This window comes from Hyla sarda, chromosome 1 (genome assembly GCF_029499605.1).
Source record: "Hyla sarda isolate aHylSar1 chromosome 1, aHylSar1.hap1, whole genome shotgun sequence".
Classification (NCBI taxonomy): domain Eukaryota; kingdom Metazoa; phylum Chordata; class Amphibia; order Anura; family Hylidae; genus Hyla; species Hyla sarda.
The window spans coordinates 470,403,003-470,423,579 of record NC_079189.1 but is presented as its reverse complement, the minus strand read 5'-3'; the positions used below and the strand labels follow the sequence as shown (position 1 = coordinate 470,423,579).

The following is a 20,577-nucleotide window of genomic DNA, read 5'->3' as shown; positions in this document are numbered from 1 at the left end:
GGTCCTGCGGATCCACTACCACCAGTGTTCCTGTCTACTGAAACATGAGTGTTACAATGGCCAAGTAATTGAAGCAGTAATTTATAAAATGAAAATACAGTATAGACTATGTTACCTTATCACCCATCATTTCTATACATATTTATTATTTTCTTAATATTTGATATGGTAAATATGCCTTCATTAAAATGCTTCAAACAACAATTGAATTACACAGTCAAGCAGGTTAACTTCAACTTTATTTTGCTTTTTAAACAATTAAATTGGAAAGAAAAACAAAATAACATTGTTTAGAAAAACACTAAAATAAATATCCAATAAGCATCTTGTGTTCTTTAAAAAACAAAATACTTCAATCTGCTCCAATAAACATTTTAGTGCTCCATTTTAAGTACTGAATTGAAAGCTATAAAACTTATAACAGCAATTATAATGAAACCTATTCTTTGTTGGCCATTCTTCTCTCATTTGATAATATTTATTAGAAAAATATACCATTTTCTTTTTTACTTATCGTGCTTGACTTTATTTTGTTATGTTGCATATATATATATATATATATATATATATATATATATATATATGTATATATTCTAGTTGCATGTTCTGTCCCCATCAAGCTTTAAAAGCCTAGAAGAAATCACTATATAAAATAGGCTGTTGGCAATTTATGGCTTTAACTTCTATGTCTGGAGAATTTGCAGCTTTTTGTTGATTGCACCGGCTGTAGCCAAGGACTGATCAAGCGGAAATGAATCAATATCATATTTCAGGCTCTGAAAGTGCTATGAAGATCTTTGTAACTTCTTGCAAGGCCATACTGTGGAAACCCTTGGCTTAAAGAAGCTGCTTTAAATTCAAATAAACAAAGGGTTCACATCTACTAAAAACAAATATTGTTTTATAATATCGTTAATATAAAAATTCTGCTCGAGTCCTGCTCTGGGCCCACTGAGTCTGTCTGATGTTGTACCTATAGCAATGCAACATCATATGGCTGCATTATACAATTTCTTAAATAGAGAGAGAATGTGTGCAGCTCAAAGCTAAACAAGTCCGAGGTTATACTGGGTGACCCCCAATACCTATGCTACAATAAACTCTGAAATTACACACAAATACACACCTCAAGGACACCACCAGATCACTAAGGCTGGGTTCACATATGTCCGGCGTCCGGCATAGTTTCCCTCTGGCTTGCACCGGAGGGAAACTGATGCTAGAACTGATCCCATTCATTTGAATGGGACAGATCACAATAATCCAGCATCTTAATTTTGATGTTGAATGGTTGGACACGCCAGAGGGCAACAGACAGTTTTCATCAATTGTATGGCATTTGACGTCCATTGTTTCTGGATGGTGGACAGGGGAACGCAGCTTGCTGCCATCCAGAAACAATGGACACCGAATGCCATACAACTAATGGCAACTTTTCATCAGTTGTGGCATCAGTTGCGTCGAGATCTAGGCTGTATTCACCTATGCCGGGTGTGGGACATACGTGAACCCAGCCGAATAGAGCTGTGCATAATGGGAATTTATAAATATGAGTAAATTATAGATATAAATAAATTAGGGAACTGTGCTTCAAATCCATAGGATGATTTATTAAAATCAATTCTTACAAACAATATTCATAAAATCCTATCCTAACATAGGGCCCTTATAATATAGATCATGTAATACCCTAAAATAAAAAATGGTATGTATACACTACTATTGCTTGTGATATACAATATATACAAGAACTTTATATTGTATATCACAAGCAGTAAGTAGTGCATATGTACCATTTATTATTTTAGGGTATTACATGTTCTATATTATATCCTCCCACAAGGGCCATGTGTTAGGATAGGGTTTTATGAATATTCTTTGTAAGAAATTATTTTAATAAATCATCCTACGTATTTGAAGCACAGTTTCCTAATTTATTTATCCTTATAATTTGGTCATATTTATACATTTCCATCATGCACCAGCTCTATTAGCAATCTGGTGGTGTCCTTGATGTCTGTATTTGTGTGTGATTTCAAAGATGATACCATTTCTGACAAGCCATCCTAGGTCACAATGGACATAGCTTCACAGAACCAAAGCAATCGGATAAGCCATGTAGAGAGTCGCATAATATGATATTGATGTTGGTGGTCCGAATACATTTTCTATAGGATTAACCTATTTAAAGAACTTTAAAATCAGTAAGGCTATTTTCACACAATGGAATGTCCGCAGGGAAAATCTCAGTGCAGAAATTCTGCAGAATACGAGAGTGCGCCGTCTCATAGACAAAAATGCATTCCATGCTGAGTCTGCAGAAAGAATGAGCAGGTTTATTCTTTGTGTGGACACCGGAATAGGAATTTCTGCACCAAAAACATCTAACCTGGAAATTCCGCTGTGTACACAGCTCAGCAGAATCCCATTGAATACAATGGGGCTGCTGCGGAAATTTCCATGCGGAATTGTGCACAGAAATTGTAACGTGCGAACATGACCTAAAAGTACATGAATTAGATTTAGAATTATCTAAATGATGAAAATGTTTAATTTTTAACCATATAGATAAGCAACCAGTTTACACTATTTACCTTTACCCCATGCAGCTCAAATCTAAATATCACTTGAACTATGAGCATTGCAGTATGTACTGGATGCAGTAGTTTCTCTTATCAAATAGCTTGTAGTAGTCAAGTATGGAAACAATCTGTCAAGTAAAATAGAGCCATCTTTATATTCTTACACAAAATCTCAAATATAAGTAAAACTAAGAGAGAGAGAGGATTCTGATAGCTGTGCCACCAATAGCATGTGAGAATGCCAGTCGTGTAAGGCTGAGTTCACATATATCAGGCGTCCGGCACCGTTTCCCTCCAGTGTGTGCCGGAGGGAAACTGATGCTAGAACTGATCCCATTCATTTGAATGGGACAGTTCACAATCATACAGTGTCTTAATTTTGATGCTAGATGGTTAGACATGCCAGAGGGCACTGGACAGGGGAACACAGCTTGCTGCATTTCACTCATTTACACAGTTGAGGTAGACACATAGGGGGAGATTTCTGAAGATATTTTAGCATTTTTATGCTCTATAAATGTTGCATAATTAGTTTCATGTGTTATTTCAAGAAAAAAGTGTGTGACTTTTTATGTTTCTAAGGCTGCTTTCACAATGCCTTTGTGACCAAGCAGTCAGCGGATGTTAAAAAAAATGAGGGGAGAATAGCGGGAGAAAAATCACAGCATGCGCCATATTTTTCTCTTGCTACTCCCGCTAAAAAACAACGGTGACCTTTGACAATGGGTCAAAGTTCCATTTGTATAGGGCATCAATGTCCCAACTCTCTCAACACATTCGACCCATGAGATACCTAGTTATAATAATTCAAACTTCAGTAGTTCAAAGACTAAATTTTTCACAAAGTTGTGTTTTCTTTTAAGTTATGGAATTGTCAGCACTAGTTAGCACGGGCATTGAAAATAATGCAATGGAATTTACAGTATGTGTTACTTTATGTAATGAAAAGTTCACAAATTGTAAAATTCATCGAGGTATGTTATTTGACGAGTGCATTTTCCTTAATTAAAAAAGACAGATTTTTGGACAATTATGAGCGAAAAATATCATACATAACATACACTAAATTTTACAATGTGTGAACTTGCCCTAAGGAACACACATAAACAAGCATGACATTAACTTTACAACAGTTGGCCCTAGACATAAGGTTTTGTTTTGTTTTTTTGTTTTTGCTGGCCGTAGTTAGTTACTTATTCTACATCTAAGCTCTTTTCTGGAAGAATCTACACAAGCTCAGGTTCAGGACCTGGGAGAGCTCCGCAGCAAGCTAAGAGACCTTTATCTATTCTGATGTTAAGAGCTTATTATAATTTTACACAGACAGGAGTAGATGTATGTCTATATAGATTTAGGGTGGCCTGTTCCTTATAACATTTAGTGAGAGTTTTCTTCCACAATCTAAGTGCCATTTCATAAATGTCACGAATAGGGAACTCCATCAACTCTGACACACACAGAAGCCATTGCTTTTTTTTTCATTGTCTTCAAAAATATCATTTTTAAAGAATTTAGGAATTTATAAAATTTTTCCTTTTATTAGGAAAAAAATGCATTTTTAGTATATTATGATATTGTTGAAAATAGTTATGTTTGTAAGTGCAAGTTTGGCAAAGAAAACAATACCGCTACATTACTTAAAATGTACTTGTCAATTAGAGAAAAAACTTTGACATGTCTATAGAGTATTTATTAGTCGGGGTCTGAGTGTTCAAATCGCGACCGATGACAAGAACAAGCAGAGAGAGAAACACGATGGCATGTGCTTTTCCCCACACTCTGTATCTATGAGATAAGGGTAGACCCATAGGGGGAGATTTATCAAAAAAAAAGTTGCTGAGTTGCCCATAGCAACCAATCAGTTCGCTTCTTTCATTTTTGAAAAGCCCTATGGAAAAAGAAAGAAGCGATCTGATTGGTTGCTATGGGCAACTCAGCAACTTTTCCTCTGGACAAATTTTGATAAATCTCCCCCAAAGTCTTTCATTATGAGTCAGTCCTAGTTACATGACACAGTGCTGAGAGAGAATGTGTTAAGTGTATACTTCCCCTTATTCTTATGATCTATTTATATTGATTAATCTCTGCGGCATATAAAAAATATGTGTTTTTCATGATCTTATCCATTTAAGACCTCCTTAAAGCTCTGTTCCCTTCTGTGTTGGGGTTTCTGTTTGCAATTTCAGCAGCCCAAAAAGCCCAACAGGTTAAATTGCCATTTTATGGCATTAACCAGATTTCATTATTTTTTTCTTACTATTGCTCTAGTCAAATGTGACAAAAAAAATGGGAACAGAGCCCTATACAAAGCTACATCACAGTCAGTTGCAAAGTCAATGGAGTTCTTTGGGTGATACTCTAAAACAAGACCACATCTCCGATATACTCTGAATTGGAAAATATGTCATAGACATACCAAATACTTCTCAAACATAAGCACATTAGAATAGATTTATCAGAACTGGTGTAAAAAGTGGAGCAGTTGCCAATAGAAACCAATGAGATTCTATGTCTAATTTATTAAAATCTGGTTGTAATAGATAGCTCTCTATAGAGACTGTCAGCAAACATCTTATAAAGGCAATCTGTCATCTCTAGATCATGCTCAAAGCTCAAGTTTCAAAGAGGCTGTGCTGAGCCACAGTTTGCACTTCTCTTTCCTCCCCCACCCCTTCCTGCCTTGACTGATTGACATCTATGCCTCATTGCTGGAAGACGAGCTCTGAACATCAATCAATCAAGGTAGAAAAGGGGTGGGGCAAGGAGGAGGCCGGCTTCCTGTGGCTCAGACAGCCTCTTAGGCTCTAAGCATGGTCTAGAGCTGACAGATTTTAACTTCCAACAAACTTATGCCAAATGTTCCTTCCCCTTACAATGCACCTACTTCCTGTTGTTCTTCTTATACCCATTTCTTATTGATAATGAGTTTTAGGTTCCTAGGTGTTCCACTTCTTTATGTTATATCAACATTTATTCAATTACTTCAAATAAGGATAATTTTCAAAAAATATAACATTTATTTATTTTTTTAAATGGAATAACGAGTACAATTTAACTAACATCCAGGAAATAAAAACATATCTGCAGTGAGGCCCCATGACCATAATGGATATGATCTTCAATGTTCAGAGTTGTCAGGGAAACGTGGGATGAAGATTATTGGCAAACATGGTATTGTTAAAATGTTTCCAGGTATTTGTGGGTGTGGTAAAGTAGTCATTGAGTCAGGATTAGTTCATGTAAAGAGCTTTGTATTGTGCTCATTGTAATGATCTTCAGAGCCTTTTCCAATAACCTCAAACAAACCAGGTAATGCTCTCTGTAACCAGATCCTGCTACAGAAAGTAGTATGCTTTCCAAGAGTCAACTTATATTTATGCAATATTTTTTTAATAAAAGTTTTCTTAAATATTTTCCCTAAAAATCTTATTCTCAACAGTGCAATTTTTCAACTATTTATTTCAAGCAGCACTAAGAAAAGGTATTTCGTCACAGGTTTGGCTTGTTAAAAGGAGAAAACAATACCAAATTACACATAAAATCTCTAAAAAGAAGAGAAATCTGGGATTTTTAGAACTTCTAATTTAGAACTCCATAGCTCAACTGGGTGTTTTCCTTTCCCACAGAGAAGTAAAACTTTCAGAAGTTAATTGGATCTGGAGGGAAGGATGCGTGTAGTTGTAAGCTTAGGCAAGCCCAGGGCAGCAGTATCCAGTAGGGAGTAGAGATATGTTTTTGCTGCCAGCTTATCTTATACCCCTTTATCTTTGTAAAACCTATTGTTGATCATAACGGTTGTATAGAAATGTATTTTCATTTTAAGGTTATTCAAAAATTCACATTGACTCAGGATCAAGCAAATGTAAATACAAATTTTTGGATACTGCAAAAAGCAAAAGATATCTGTCCATTAAATCCTTGTATGCTGAAGTGATGATAATATAAAATAAATACAACTTCTTTTGCAGTAAAGTGCAGTACTAGGCAAGAAAAAAAATCCTTTGTGAAACTTTTACCATTGAAGATGAACTCCATCAGGAAAAACATAAAGTCTCCCGTTGCCCTTTTCCTTCCCTGCCACCTTCAAATGATGTATGTTGGAAAGAAAAGCTAAAATGCATACTTACTAAACTTTACAATGCACCAATTACTAATTCTGCCCAATTCACTGCTTGTAGACTTGTATATCAGGCCCAACCGACTTCCTCACCAGTGACATTCTATCCACTGGACAGTCAGCACTAAGGTTATTGGGTGTTCCATGACTATAGACATCACATAAGCAGAGAAAGTAGAGCAACAGGATACCACATGAGATGAGAAGTAGAGAAATTGTAGGTATAAAGTAAGTATATTTTGCAATTTTGAGCCTAAATTTATAAATTTGCAGATCTGGCAAAACCGATTTATCCTCTATTATTAGTTAACAATATGCTAACGGTGTATTTGGTTATCAATCATTGGCCATTAGCAGTGACATCACTCAAAAAGCTAATATACTGTATAGTAACGGGGCCATGACCACTAGTCATTTGCCACTGCATGTGCTTACAATCTGAGAAACTTAAGTTAGTGTCTCATAAATACTTAGCTCCTCTACTTATGCAGACCCCGCTGCATACTTCCACAGAGGCCAAATAAACAAACGTGACTGCACACTGCTTAACTCAGTATTAAAGAACCCAGAGGACCTGTTACCTTTTCTAACATGTTTGTTTTAATAAATATGTGTATTCTCTAGTACGTTGCAAACTCTTTATTGTACCATTCATCTGTTATTACTTTTTTGACCACCAGGTGCTACTGTTCAAATTTTCCTTACATACAGATGTAGCACATAGCACAGGCATAGGAAATCTTTGGCACTGCAGATGTTTTGGACTACATCTCCCATGATGCTTTGGCAGCATTTTGGCTGAAAGAGCATCATGGGAGATGTAGTCCAAAACATCTGCAGTGCCGAAAGGTTGCCTATGCCTGACATAGCACATGCCAACTGTAATGCGGCCCTGGTAAACAAGAAGTCACATTTTATTCAACTATTGCCATATGCAATGTTCTTTGAAGCACAACAAGTTGGTGACTATGAGTTGAACAGCAATGTATAAAGGACAATTTGCATTGCAACTCATGCACCATTTTGTGGGAATGGTAGCTCTCGCAATATTGCACTCACTAAGTATGCAGTTCTTCCATTGGTGAATGTTAAGCGTGCAGCAATGCGTGTAGTACTATATGCATCATTGCTCAGTACATACAGGAGCAGGGAGTCCAGGAAAAACAGTCTCTGCTCCTGTTTGAACATTCAATGGCACTACTTCACCAATAACATAGCACACCATGGAAACAGAGTAGTGTGCTGCCAATCTTTTACTGATCTGTAGTATCACTGTCAGATAGCACCCAGTGGTAACATGCAAGGGGAGTTTCAAAACCAAGATGTCAATTTATTCATACATTTTCAGGAGAAATGACAGAGTGTAAGAACTGGCATGACAACTGGGAGTTAACTGGCAGTGTCCTTATGTAGGGACAAATGAAACAGGAACACCCTGTGGTTAGGTTATTATACGTTCAGGAAGAAAACAACACAACACAGAATTGTAAGAAAATATGCACTGGCATTGTTTCATGACGAGTGCAAATATTTACTAAAACAGACGTTTCAGGAGAGAGAACAAGTCACTTTTGAAATAGCAGAACTGGGTGATTGATGTTTTATGATTCCCTGCTCTACAAATACTATAGCATCCCAGACAGAGAAATGTAGAAAATGAAATTCCTCTGTATCTAGGCTGTGTAATCTCACCTAAAAGCTGTATATTTAGTATTGTGTCATATCTGGATACATTTCATCTCTGTAGTCACATACACCAATTTTTAATTTAGGTCAATAAAGAACAAAACAAATAAAGAGTTTGTAAGGGATGATGTTCAGGCTTGAGCACACATCGGTTATTCTGCAAGGCCAAGTGTAGACTTCCGCACCCCAACTCATGCATACAGTATGTGTACAAATCTGTTATGGACAGTGATTCATAGGCACTAATAAATCATGTTTAGCTGAACTGTGCAATCATTATTCTCTATGACAATGGAGTGCTCAAGCTGTTCCTAATAACAGCAGAAATTGCCAGCTGACAGAAAAAAAAATTCTTTGCTGACTGTATACTTGTATGTGTTGGAAATTCCAATTGTATTCATCAGCATGTACTTAACTTCATGCAGAAAATCTGCACTGAGATGAAAATAACTAAATATAGCATTATCAGACATGTCAAACCCTTTTGCCAAATGTTTGAAGCACTGTTTGTTTCATGCACATAAGAATCTTGAACAGTTATTAGCAGCAGAAAGTCTTCAAGCCACCCACTGGGTGGAAGTAGCCATCAGCTGGGAACCATTGCCCCAGAGATATTCTGGACTGACTAGTGTCATCATCTTGGATAGTAGTCTTGTGGAACACCACTGAGATTTCTTAGCTTCAGGGCTGCATCTACTGTCCTAATGTAATTGCTAATCATTTTTCTCATGTCTGCGGTGTATGGGTCATACTCTAACTTTCGGAGACCAGAGCGCTTGAAGTTTCCATCCTTTTGGCCTTCGACACACAGAAGTCTGTCAGCCAAGACTGGGAGTCCCAGAAGGTTAATCATTCTCTTGAGTTGGATGAATAAATCTTGCTTGAGGTCTTCAAAATGTACAACCAGCACATTTTTCCCATACTTTAGCCAGTCTAGTGTATGTGTTGCCCACCACGGTGCATAGTTACTAACAAATTCAGGCCACTCTGAAATGATAGAAGAAAAATATACATATTAGAAATAGTTTATACAAAGAAAACTGTAAACTATTTATAAAACATATTATGGAAAGTTTTACCATTTTATCATCTATTACTTGAAATGCAGTATTAGCCCATATATATATGATATATTTTGAAAATGTTTTTTATGGTTTAAATCCATTTTTTATATTTTTCATTTGCATCATTCAGTAGAGCATGTTCCTATATTAAACTTTGTAATAAATCTTTGTACATCTCCATTTTTTCTATACGTTTCTAAAGTTTCTTAGCCAACAGTAATCCATAAAAGGTAGTTGTAGAGCACACAGCACAACTCTTATGGTATATCACATTGGAAAGATTCTACTAGTACAATTTTACAAACAAAGAGGGAAGGGTCAAAATATACGGGTTACCCATAAAGTTTCTTTTATACAGTATTTATTATTTACTTTATTAATAAGTACGAGGCATCAATATTTACATTACAATTATCATTTCCATATAATTAGACTTACTTCTATACATATTCCATCACAATATGACTTTTTCCTTTTTATTTTATACCCCTACCCACCCTAAGCGTGACAAAAATATTTGTTTATTTTTTTAACCAGAGAGACCAAATCAAATTAAATCTCTCTCCAGTACCCATAAAGTTTCTGTTTTTTACATATATACTACCATGACGGCCTATGCAATGATTGTAATTTTCTTTCTGTGGCAATAGGTATATTTTCTTAAATTCTGGACTACATTATAGCTCTTTGAAGAACTGCTTTAAAGGGGTAATTTTTTTTTTTTTAATCAACTGGTGCCAGAAAGTTGAACATATTTGTAAATTACGCATTTTAAAAAATCTCAATCCTTCCAGTATTTATCAGCTGCTGTTATTATCCATGGGAAGCTGGATAATGGTCTGACCACAGTGCTCTCTGCTGACACCTCTGTTCATGTTAGGAACTGTCCAGAGTAGGAGCAAATCCCCATAGCAAACCTATCCTGCTTTGGACACTTTTTAAAATGGAAAGAGGTCAGAAGAGCACTGTGGTCAGACAGAAAGGAAATTCCAAAAGAAAAGAACTTCCTGTGGATCATTACAGCAGCTGATAAGTACTGGAAGGATTAAGATTTTTTAATAGAAATAAGTTACAAATCTGTATAACTTTCTGGCACCAGTTGATTTAAAATAATGGTTTTCAGTGGAGTACCCCTTTAATATAGATACATGGTAGATTTGGAATCTTCATATTTTTCAACAATATTACTTTAAAGTTAGGATTTTGACTAGACTAATATAAAACATTATTAACCCCTTAACGCAAATGGACTTACATTCACATGCATTTGCGGCTCCCGAGGTATGATGTGCGCTCAGCAGGAGAACGTGCATCATACCCAGTGGGTCCCGGTTGCTATGAGCAACCAGGACCCACGGCTGATGCCCGGAATTAACTCTTTAGATCCGGGCATCCCTACCTGCCTCCTGCGTGTCCGATTGCCGAATGATTGCTCCGTGCCTGAGATCCAGGCAGGAGCAGTCAAGTGGTGATAACAGTGATCAGTGTGATGCTATTGCATAACAGTGATCAGTGTATTCAATCAGTGTGCGCAATGTTATAGACCCCTATGGGAGCTATAACATTGCAAAAAAAAAGTGTAAAAAAAAAAAGTTAATAAAGATCATTTATCCCCCTCCCCTAATAAAAGTTTGAATCAAACCCCCCCTTTTCCCACTTAAAATATATAAATAAAAATAAAATAAACATGTAAATAAAAATAAACATATGTGGTATCGCTGCATGCATAAATGTCCAAACTATAAAAGTATGTTCTTAATTAAACCACACGGTTAATGGTGTACACATAAAAAAAATTCTAAAGTCCAAAATAATGTCTTTTTGGTCACTTTTTATACCATAAAAATGAATTAAAAGTGATCAAAAAGTCTGATCAAAACAAAAAAGGTACAGATAAAAACTTCAGATCACGGTGCAAAAAATTTGCCCTTATACCACCCCGTATACGCAAAAATAAAAAAGTTATAGGGGTCAGAAGAGGACTTTTTTCAATGTATTAATTTGGTGCATGTAGTTATAATTTTTTTGTTGTAGTAAAATAAAATCAAACCAATATAAATTGGGTATCCTTGTGACCGTATAGACCTACAAAATAAATATTAGGTGCAATTTTTATTGAAAACTGCACTGCATAGAAACGAAAGCTGCTAAAAATCACAAAATGGCTTCTTTTTTTTTTTTCAATTATGCCGCAGAAATTATTTTTTTCTGGCTTCGCAGTACATTTTGTGCTAAAATTATTAATGGTATTACAAAGTAAAATTGTTGGCGCAAAGAACAAACCCTCATATGGATTTTTAGGTGGAAAATTGAAAGTGTTTCAATTTTTAGAAGGTGAGGAGGAAAAAACAAAAGTGCAACAACGAAAAATCACCAAAGAGGGAATGGGTTAAAGTATTATCATTCAAACATGATACATACCTCTTTTATATGGCGTTTTTGAGCACTAATTTATTTTTTATTTTTTTACATTATGTAGAACATACATTCTTATGTTGATAAATTTCATAATTTATCATAACAGTCAAAATTCTCTAATACAGACCTCCAGTTCCTCTGTAAAGTGAATAATACCCTTTTAGCTTCCTACAGCCCCAATTAGGGGGAGATTATTCATACCAATTATACAGTGAACTTAACCATAGAACATTATGCATACGCTTCACTTCCTGGCAGCACAGCTAGCTTTAAATTAGTGTCAGAAAAACTTTGAACACCAGAATTTTGAATTGCATATGTCATTTCGACACAATCTTTTGACATGTCATAGAAAAATTAAAACAGATTCACAGGTAGAACTGCCCCACTATTGCAAAGGAGAGGAAGATGCAGGGACCAAAGCCAAGTGGACTGACTTCCAAAAGACATAAGAAAAAAAGGTAGTCCAGCATCCTATTCAATGCATTTTAGGATGTATCCAATAAGTGTATACAAGAAAAATATAGCAGCAAGGTCGCAACCTATATACACCAAAGCCTGACAAAGACTTACACAGTGGATATGGGTCAAAACAATGTTGCTATTTGTTATGCATACACTTGTTCAATAAAGACATGTCAAAGGTTTTAATTGGTCAAAATGAGTGAAGGGAAGCACATGGTAGCACCATTTTAATGGACACCTCATATACTACCTAGTTTACCTAGTTTTACACCTAGTTTCATATTTCAGCACTAAGTCCCGACCATCACAAGTTTTTTGATTTGACAATAACACTTTAACTTCTTAAGGAAATAACCCATTTTGACCTGAAAGGGGTACTCCCGTGGAAAACTTTTTTTTTTTAATTAACTGGTGCCAGAAAGTTAAACAGATTTGTAAATAACTTCTCTTAAAAAAAATCTTAATCCTTCCAGTACTTTTTAGGGGCTGTTTACTAAAGAGAAATCCAAGAAAGAAATGCATTTCCTCTGATGTGATGACCACAGTGCTCTCTGCTGACCTCTGCTGTCCATTTTAGGAACTTTCCAGAGCAGCATATGTTTTCTATGGGGATTTCCTCCTGCTCTGGACAGTTCCTAAGTGAGAGAGCACCATGCGCATTTGAGGACTAAATTAGGGATTTCATAGGGGTGGACATAGGAGTATTCTACACCAGTGATTTCCAAACAGGGTGCCTCCAGCTGTTGCTAAACTCCCAGCATGCCTGGACAGTCAGTGGCTGTCCAGAAATGCTGGGAGTTGTTGTTTTGCAACAGCTGGAGGCTCCGTATTGGAAACACTGCCGTACGATACGTTTTTAATTTTTATTGGGGGAACAGTGTAAGGGGGTTTATATATAGTGTTTTACCCTTTAGTATGTGTTAGTGTAGTGTAGTGTTTTTAGGGTACATTCACACTGGCCGTGGTTTACAGTGAGTTCCCTGCTAGGAGTTTGCGCCGCAGCTCATACTTGTAGCAGAAAACTTACTGTAAGCCTGCCCCTGTGAATGTACCCTGTACGTTCTCATGGGGGGGGGGGGGGGGTAAGCCTCCAGCTGTTTCAAAACTACAACTCATAGCATGTACTGACAGACCATGCAGGCTGTGAGTTACACTTTTGCAACAGCTGGAGGCACACTGGTTGGAAAACCTTCAGTTAGGTTCTGTTATCTAACTCAATATTTTCCAACCAGTGTGCCTCCAGCTGTTGCAAAACTACAACTCCCAGCATGTACTGATCACCGAAGGGCATGCTGGGAGATGTAGGTGTGCAACAGCTGGAGGGATCGCAACTACAACTCCCAGCATGCGGGATTTGTAGTTTTGCAACATCTGGAGAGCTACAGTATAGAGACCACTGCAAACTGTGGCCCTCCAGATGCTGCAAAACTACAATTCCCAGCTTGCCCAGACAGCAAACAGTTGTGTGGGCATGCTAGGAGTTGTAGTTTTGCAAGATCTGGAGGGCTATAGTTCAGAGACTACCATATAGTGGTCTCAAAATGTAGCCCTCCAGCTGTTGCAAAACTACAACTCCCAACATGCCCAAACAGCTGTCTGGGCATGCTGGGAGTTGTAGTTTTGCAACATCTGGAGTGCTACAGTATAGAGACCACTATATAGTGGTCCCGGACTGCAGCCCTCCAGATGTTGCTAGGCAACTTACCGGCTTCCGTCGGATCCAGGGAGCCTGCTGCATGACATCACCGCCCCCCGATCTCCGAAGCTGATCATCGCCCGCAGCCTCCGCAGATCGATAAGTGGACTTCGACGCCGGTCCTCTGTCGTTTCCCCCTTCTGCCCCGCCTATTGTCGGTGGGCAGGACGGGGAAAACTAAAGTTAACCCCCCGCCCCTGATCTGCTATTGGTGGTCGCGTCTAGACGACCAATAGCAGGGATAGGAGGGGTGGCACCCCTGCCACCTCACTCCTATCTCTTCAGGGGGATTATATTCCGGGTCACCAGGTCACCATAGACCCGTAATGACCCGGAATCGTGCAAATAGCAAGTGTGAATTCACTTGCGATTTGTGCCGATCGCCGACATGGGGGGGTCTGATGACCCCCCTAGGCATTTGCGCGGGGGGGCCTGCTGATAGGTCCGGTCCCTGCCCAGCGCGCGGCGGGGACCGAAATTCCCACGGACGTATGAGTACGTGCCTAGTCCTTAAGAGGTTAATGACCAGGCCAATTTATTTTTGCGTTTTCAGTTTTTTCCCCCTCACCTTCTAAAATTCATAACTCGTTTTGTTTTAACGCTCCACTTTACGGTAAAAATTTATGTTTTCTTTATTCTCTGAGTCAATACGATTAAAATGATACCCAGGGTTACATACATGGAAAGGCCTGCGCAGCTGGCCTGTAATTGTGGGAGGAGCGGGATGACTATAAAACTCACGGCTCTCCTCCCTTCAATGACGCCGTGGGTTCTTCGCTGGACGCCGTAGGTTCTTCGCTTGAGGGTGTCACGTGATGTCGGCAGGAAGTGGAGTCACGTTCCCACCGGTCAGCTGACTGCACGAGTCAGCTGACAGGAACCTCGCTTCAGCCGGCATGGTGGTGGTAAGTGGCCGTGGCTGACCGGGGGTAACGCTGGCGGTTCCCGGACTCCGGAGGTGAGCCGGAGTTCAGGGAAACCCTTGGTCAGCCCGGCCCCAGGTTATTGTATTACATATCGGCATTCGGCATTCGCCGGTAGCATTTTACGGTTTTCAGCTGTATATGATTACTTACGGCTTGCTGCGCATGTATATGGTTACTTTGTTATGCGAACAGCCTCCTGCACGAGCATATCATTACTGCACTAGGTGAACGGCTTGCTGCGCATGTATGTGTTTTCTTATGGCTTGCTTTATTATGTCTTCAGCCTCTTGCACGTGCATATCATTACTGCACTATGTGAACAGCCTCCTGCACGTGCATATCATTACCGCACTATGTGAACAGCCTCCTGCACGTGCATATCATTACCGCACTATGTGAACAGCCTCCTGCACATATATATCATTACCGCACTATGTGATCAGTCTCCTGCACATGTATAACATTACCGCACTATGTGAACAGCCTCCTGCACGTGCATATCATTACCGCACTATGTGATCAGTCTCTTGCACGTGCATATCATTACCGTACTATGTGATCAGTCTCCTGCACATGTATATCATTACCGCACTATGTGATCAGTCTCCTGCACATGTATATCATTACTGCACTATATGAACAGTCTCCTGCACATGTATATCATTACCGCACTATGTGAACAGCCTCCTGCACGTGCATATCATTACCGTACTATGTGAACGGCTTGCTGCACATGCATACGATTACTTTGTTATGTGAACAGCCTCTTGCACGTGCATATCATTGCCGCGCCATGTGAACGGCTTGCTGCGCATGTATATGATTACTGCATTGTGTGAACAGTCTCCTGCACATGCATATCATTATCGCACTGTGTTACGCCTCTCGCACATGTATTTGATTGCTGCATTGTGTGATCAGTCTCCTGCACATGCATATCATTACCGCACTATGTGAACAGTCTCCTGCACATGTATATCATTACTGCACTATGTGTTAGGCTTCTTGCTCATGCATATCATTACCGCACTATGTGTTAGGCTTCTTGCACATGTTTATCATTACCGCACTATGTGAACAGTCTCCTGCACATGTATATCATTACCGCACTATATGATCAGTCTCCTGCACATGTATATCATTACCGCACTATGTGAACAGTCTCCTGCACATGTATAACATTACTGCACTATATGATCAGTCTCCTGCACATGTATAACATTACCGCACCACGTGAACAGCCTCCTGCACATATATATCATAATCACATTTTGTATTTCTGTGCTGCGGGGAGGATCTATATGTGTCTCCGGTATACTAAGACTCGCACACCTTTACACTCAATCGGACTCACCGCTCCGCCCCACCCTGTGGCCTTATGCTTCACCCCCACAGCTGCCAATCTGGTCAGTCTAAGGCACGCTACACCAACAGCTGCGCTCACTTCCAATCTTTGTCTCTTAACTAACTTCCTCACAGTTTACTTTTCATTTATTTATATTTCTGTGTTTCCGGGCGGTGTGCCTCCAGCTGTTGTGAAGCTACGATTCTCACTTATAGGAATCATGCCGTAGGGTTCATGCTGTACACATCCTGGTACCTATACACGTTGGTAGGATTCATGCCGGTAACATTTATACGCCACACACGCTTTTAGGGTTCATTCGTTCTCTACGCACTTGTAGTTTTATACCGTACACACGCTTTTAGGGTCATACTGTACACCCCCTTTGTAAGGTTTATACTGCACACACGCTTGTAAGATTCATACAGTACACACTTGTAGAGTTTATGCCGTTTACTTGCCTACAGGTTTCATACTGTACACTCGCTTGTAGGATTATATTGTACATTCACCCTTAGGATTCATGCTGTACGCTTGCTTGTAGCATTCATACTGCACTCACACTTGCGCATATTTGTGGGGTGCATGCTTGTAGCATTTACTCTATACACACGCTTGTACATACTTGTAGCATTATGCTGCGTACACACTTATAAGATTCATGCTGTACACAGTACACACTGTACACACGCTTGTTGGATTCTTACTTTACACGCGTTAGGATTATGCAGTACATTCGCGGTAGCTTTTCTACGGTACACTCGCTTGCATAATTCATAAAGTTCATGCGGTGCATACCAATGTAGCATCCATTCTGTACACTTGCTCGTAGGTTTACGTGGTATACACGCTTGTACTCGCCTGCAGGGTTCATACTACACACACTCTTGTAGGAGTCATGTTGTACACACTCATAGGGTTCATACTTTGTACACGCTCATACGAGTCACACTGTACGCACGTTTATAGTATTACATGGCCCACGCTCATAGAATTACTACTGAGCATGCACTCATAAGGTTCGTGCTGCACACCCACTCGCAGGACCTGTATCACGCGTGTTTGGAGGGTTATATTACTCGGGTGCACGCGGGAATCAGGCTGCGTGTGCACTCGTGGCATGTGTTCTGTACATGCACTTGCGCTATTTGTGAAGTTCGTACGCCCGCAGTTTTGTGCAGCGCACATGCTCATACAGCACATGGGGTGTGGCCCTGTACGCAGGTATGTGGTTATAATAGTTACTACTTGCCGGCATATTCTCTGCCATCAGGTCGTGGTTAGCTTCAGGCATTCACTGGTGGTCTATACGCGTTTATGGTTGGCCCGAGTATAGGTTCATCAAGTTGGTGGTATAGCCATGCTTAGCGGTTCACGACAGTTTCACACGTAGTCGTTCTGCACGCATCTTTATATAGGCAGGGTGATACATAGCAGTTGTCGCTGCTGACACATATTCAGAATGACTATTACACGACGCACAGGCGGGGCTGACCCAGTAAACCGTTGCAGACGGGGTATGTCTCATTATCGTTGGTACTGACATGCCTTCAGAACGACACTGACACTACGCATAAGTGGTATTTACCTGTTAAGCCTGTCATGTTACAGAAAGGGTACGTCGCATAATTGTTATGACTGACACGCCACACATAGGTGATGTATACCCATCATGCCTCCCACGCCTGCAGGGAGTACGTTGCACGGTTGTTACTGACACGCCTTCAGAACAGCAATAACGCCACACGTAGGTGATAAGATTTGTTTTATTATCCAAGTAATCACCTCATGAACCTGACACGTCTTCAGGTTGTGTTTACTTGTGTCGTCGGTGTTCCTCTTTTATGATTTAGTCACGTTCTCAAAAACGGAATTCACGATGTTTTGGGTTGTAATGGTACTCGTATGAACTTTCGCACTTACCACTGGGCACACACTTATCTAGACTCAGTTACGCATATAATTCTCGTCCGACACGTCTTCGCATACTTTCCCTCTGTTCTGGTTTAAAGTGTCGTACATTGTTCTCCAAGTAATCACCTCATGAACTTGACACGCCTTCAGGTTGTGATTGCTTGCGTTGTCGATGCGCTCCTTTCTATGTGTAGTCATGTCCCAAAAAGGTGCTTCATGGTGTTCTAGGTTGATATGGTACTCGTTTAACGTTTCGCATTTGTCACCGGGCGCATACTCGTTTAGACCTGGTTACGCATATGATTCTCGTCCGACACGTCTTCGCATACTTTCCCTCTGTTCTGGTTTAAAGTGTCGTACATTGTTCTCCAAGTAATCACCTCATGAACTTGACACGCTTTCAGGTTGTGATTGCTTGCGTTGTCGATGCGCTCCTTTCTATGTGTAGTCATGTCCCAAAAATGTGCTTCATGGTGTTCTAGGTTGATATGATACTTGTATAACGTTTCGCACTTGTCACCGGGCGCATACTCGTCTAGGCCCGGTTACGCATACGATTCTCGTCCAACACGTCTTCGGATACTTTCCCTCTGTCCTGGTTTAAAGAGTTGATTATTGTTGTCCAAGTAATCACCTCATGAACCTGACACGTTTTCAGGTTGTGATTGCTTGCGTTGTCGGTGCATTCCTTTCTCCATGTAGTCTCGTTCCTAAAGATGCTCTTCAGGGTGTTCTAGGTTGGTAAGGTACTTGTATAACGTTTCGCTCTTGTCACCGGGCACATACTTGTCTAGGTCCAGTCACATATACAATTCTCATCCGTCACGTCTTCGGATACTCTCTCTCTGTCCTGGTGTTAGACGGTCAGCTATGTTATAGATAAATGAGCTGGGCTAGACGGTTAGTTTGGCTGTCCCTACTACATACATTTACTTTCACATGTGCTCACGTTGAAGGAGTCCAGTATATTGCAGCAGATGCCTTGTCCGCAAATACGCAAAAATTTATGGTACGGCGTGGAACTCGTTTTCCAAATCCAGATCCAAGCACGCCGAGGGCGACAAGATTTCAGTTCCCTTCCTATTAGCATATGTCGGGTTTTGCCATTCCACACTGCATTTATCCCACAATACTTTTAAGAGTTATCTAGCCGGTATCCAGCACCATTTATTCTTGACCAATACCCGTAGTTACTCTATACTCTCTTCTCGCTTGGTGAAGTCCGCTCTGAAGGGCATCCTTGAGAAGGAAGTCCCTCGCAGCCCAGTCAGACAACCAATCACAGGCAACGTGTTCAGGCAGTTGTCCGACTTGTTAGACTCCACACCATTGGGTATCCGTGATAGCCTCACATTAAAAGCGGCCATGTACCTTGCCTGTTATGGGTTTCTCAGACCGGGTGAGTGTACAACTCAGACCATTAACGCGCCCTATCCTAAGGTCAGTCAGCTGTCACATGTCTCTGATCATTTCCAGCTGTCCCCCAGTCAGACCAAGACCTCGTCACCGGGTCAAACTGTGGTTGTTCGGTTTTCCCCACCGTGCACAAAGGGTGTCCTGCCACAGTCCTCCGTGAATTGTTGAATGCCTGTGTAACCTATCAGCTGACGACCTTTTACTCCATTTCAGGGCCAACCCGCTAACTACTTCTCAGTTCATCAAACATTTACGCATTTCGGTCAGGTCGCTGGGAGGAGTCCCGACTTCATTATCCGGTCACTCCTTCCGTATTGGCGCAGCTACAGCCAATTCTAAGCACGGGGTCCCAGCCCACGTAATCATGAAATTAGGATGTTGGAAATGCAGATGCTACATGCAGTATATCCCTAACCCTCGCAAAGAAATGGCTAGCGCATTCCAGTCTCTTGTGTTGTAATCCGCAATAAACAAATGTTTGTTTAAATCCGGGTTTTGCCCTCTTTTCCAGGCATATTCTTTACGCCGCAGTTATGGCACACTCCAAACTGCTTAGTTGAGGTTGATAGATTATTGGTTACAGTTGGTTGTTAGGTTAGTATTAGGGTTTTACGCATTTCAGTCATGTAGCAACGACCACAAATGGAAAGGCCTGCGCAGCTGGCCTGTAATTGTGGGAGGAGCGGGATGACTATAAAACTCACGGCTCTCCTCCCTTCAATGACGCCGTGGGTTCTTCGCTCCCACCCGCCCCCCCTTATTTTCATTCCATCACACTTACCACAGGGTATGCCCTCTTTTCCAGGCATATTCTTTACGCCGCAGTTATGGCACACTCCAAACTGCTTAGTTGAGGTTGATAGATTATTGGTTACAGTTGGTTGTTAGGTTAGTATTAGGGTTTTACGCATTTCAGTCATGTAGCAACGACCACAAATATATATTATT

At 40.1% G+C, this 20,577-nt stretch overlaps 1 protein-coding gene across 2 annotated transcripts in view; it reads right to left on the bottom strand.

Moving 5' to 3' along the window:
• Positions 1-221: 221 nt before the first annotated feature.
• Positions 222-20,577, bottom strand: part of WSCD2 (WSC domain containing 2) — a 448,279-nt gene continuing 427,923 nt past the window's right edge. For both annotated transcript variants that reach the window (XM_056536750.1, XM_056536758.1), the window contains one exon: positions 222-9,372. In XM_056536750.1, the coding sequence (XP_056392725.1) occupies positions 9,020-9,372 (353 nt within the window). In that variant the 3' untranslated portion in view covers positions 222-9,019. The remainder of the gene's footprint in view (positions 9,373-20,577) is intronic.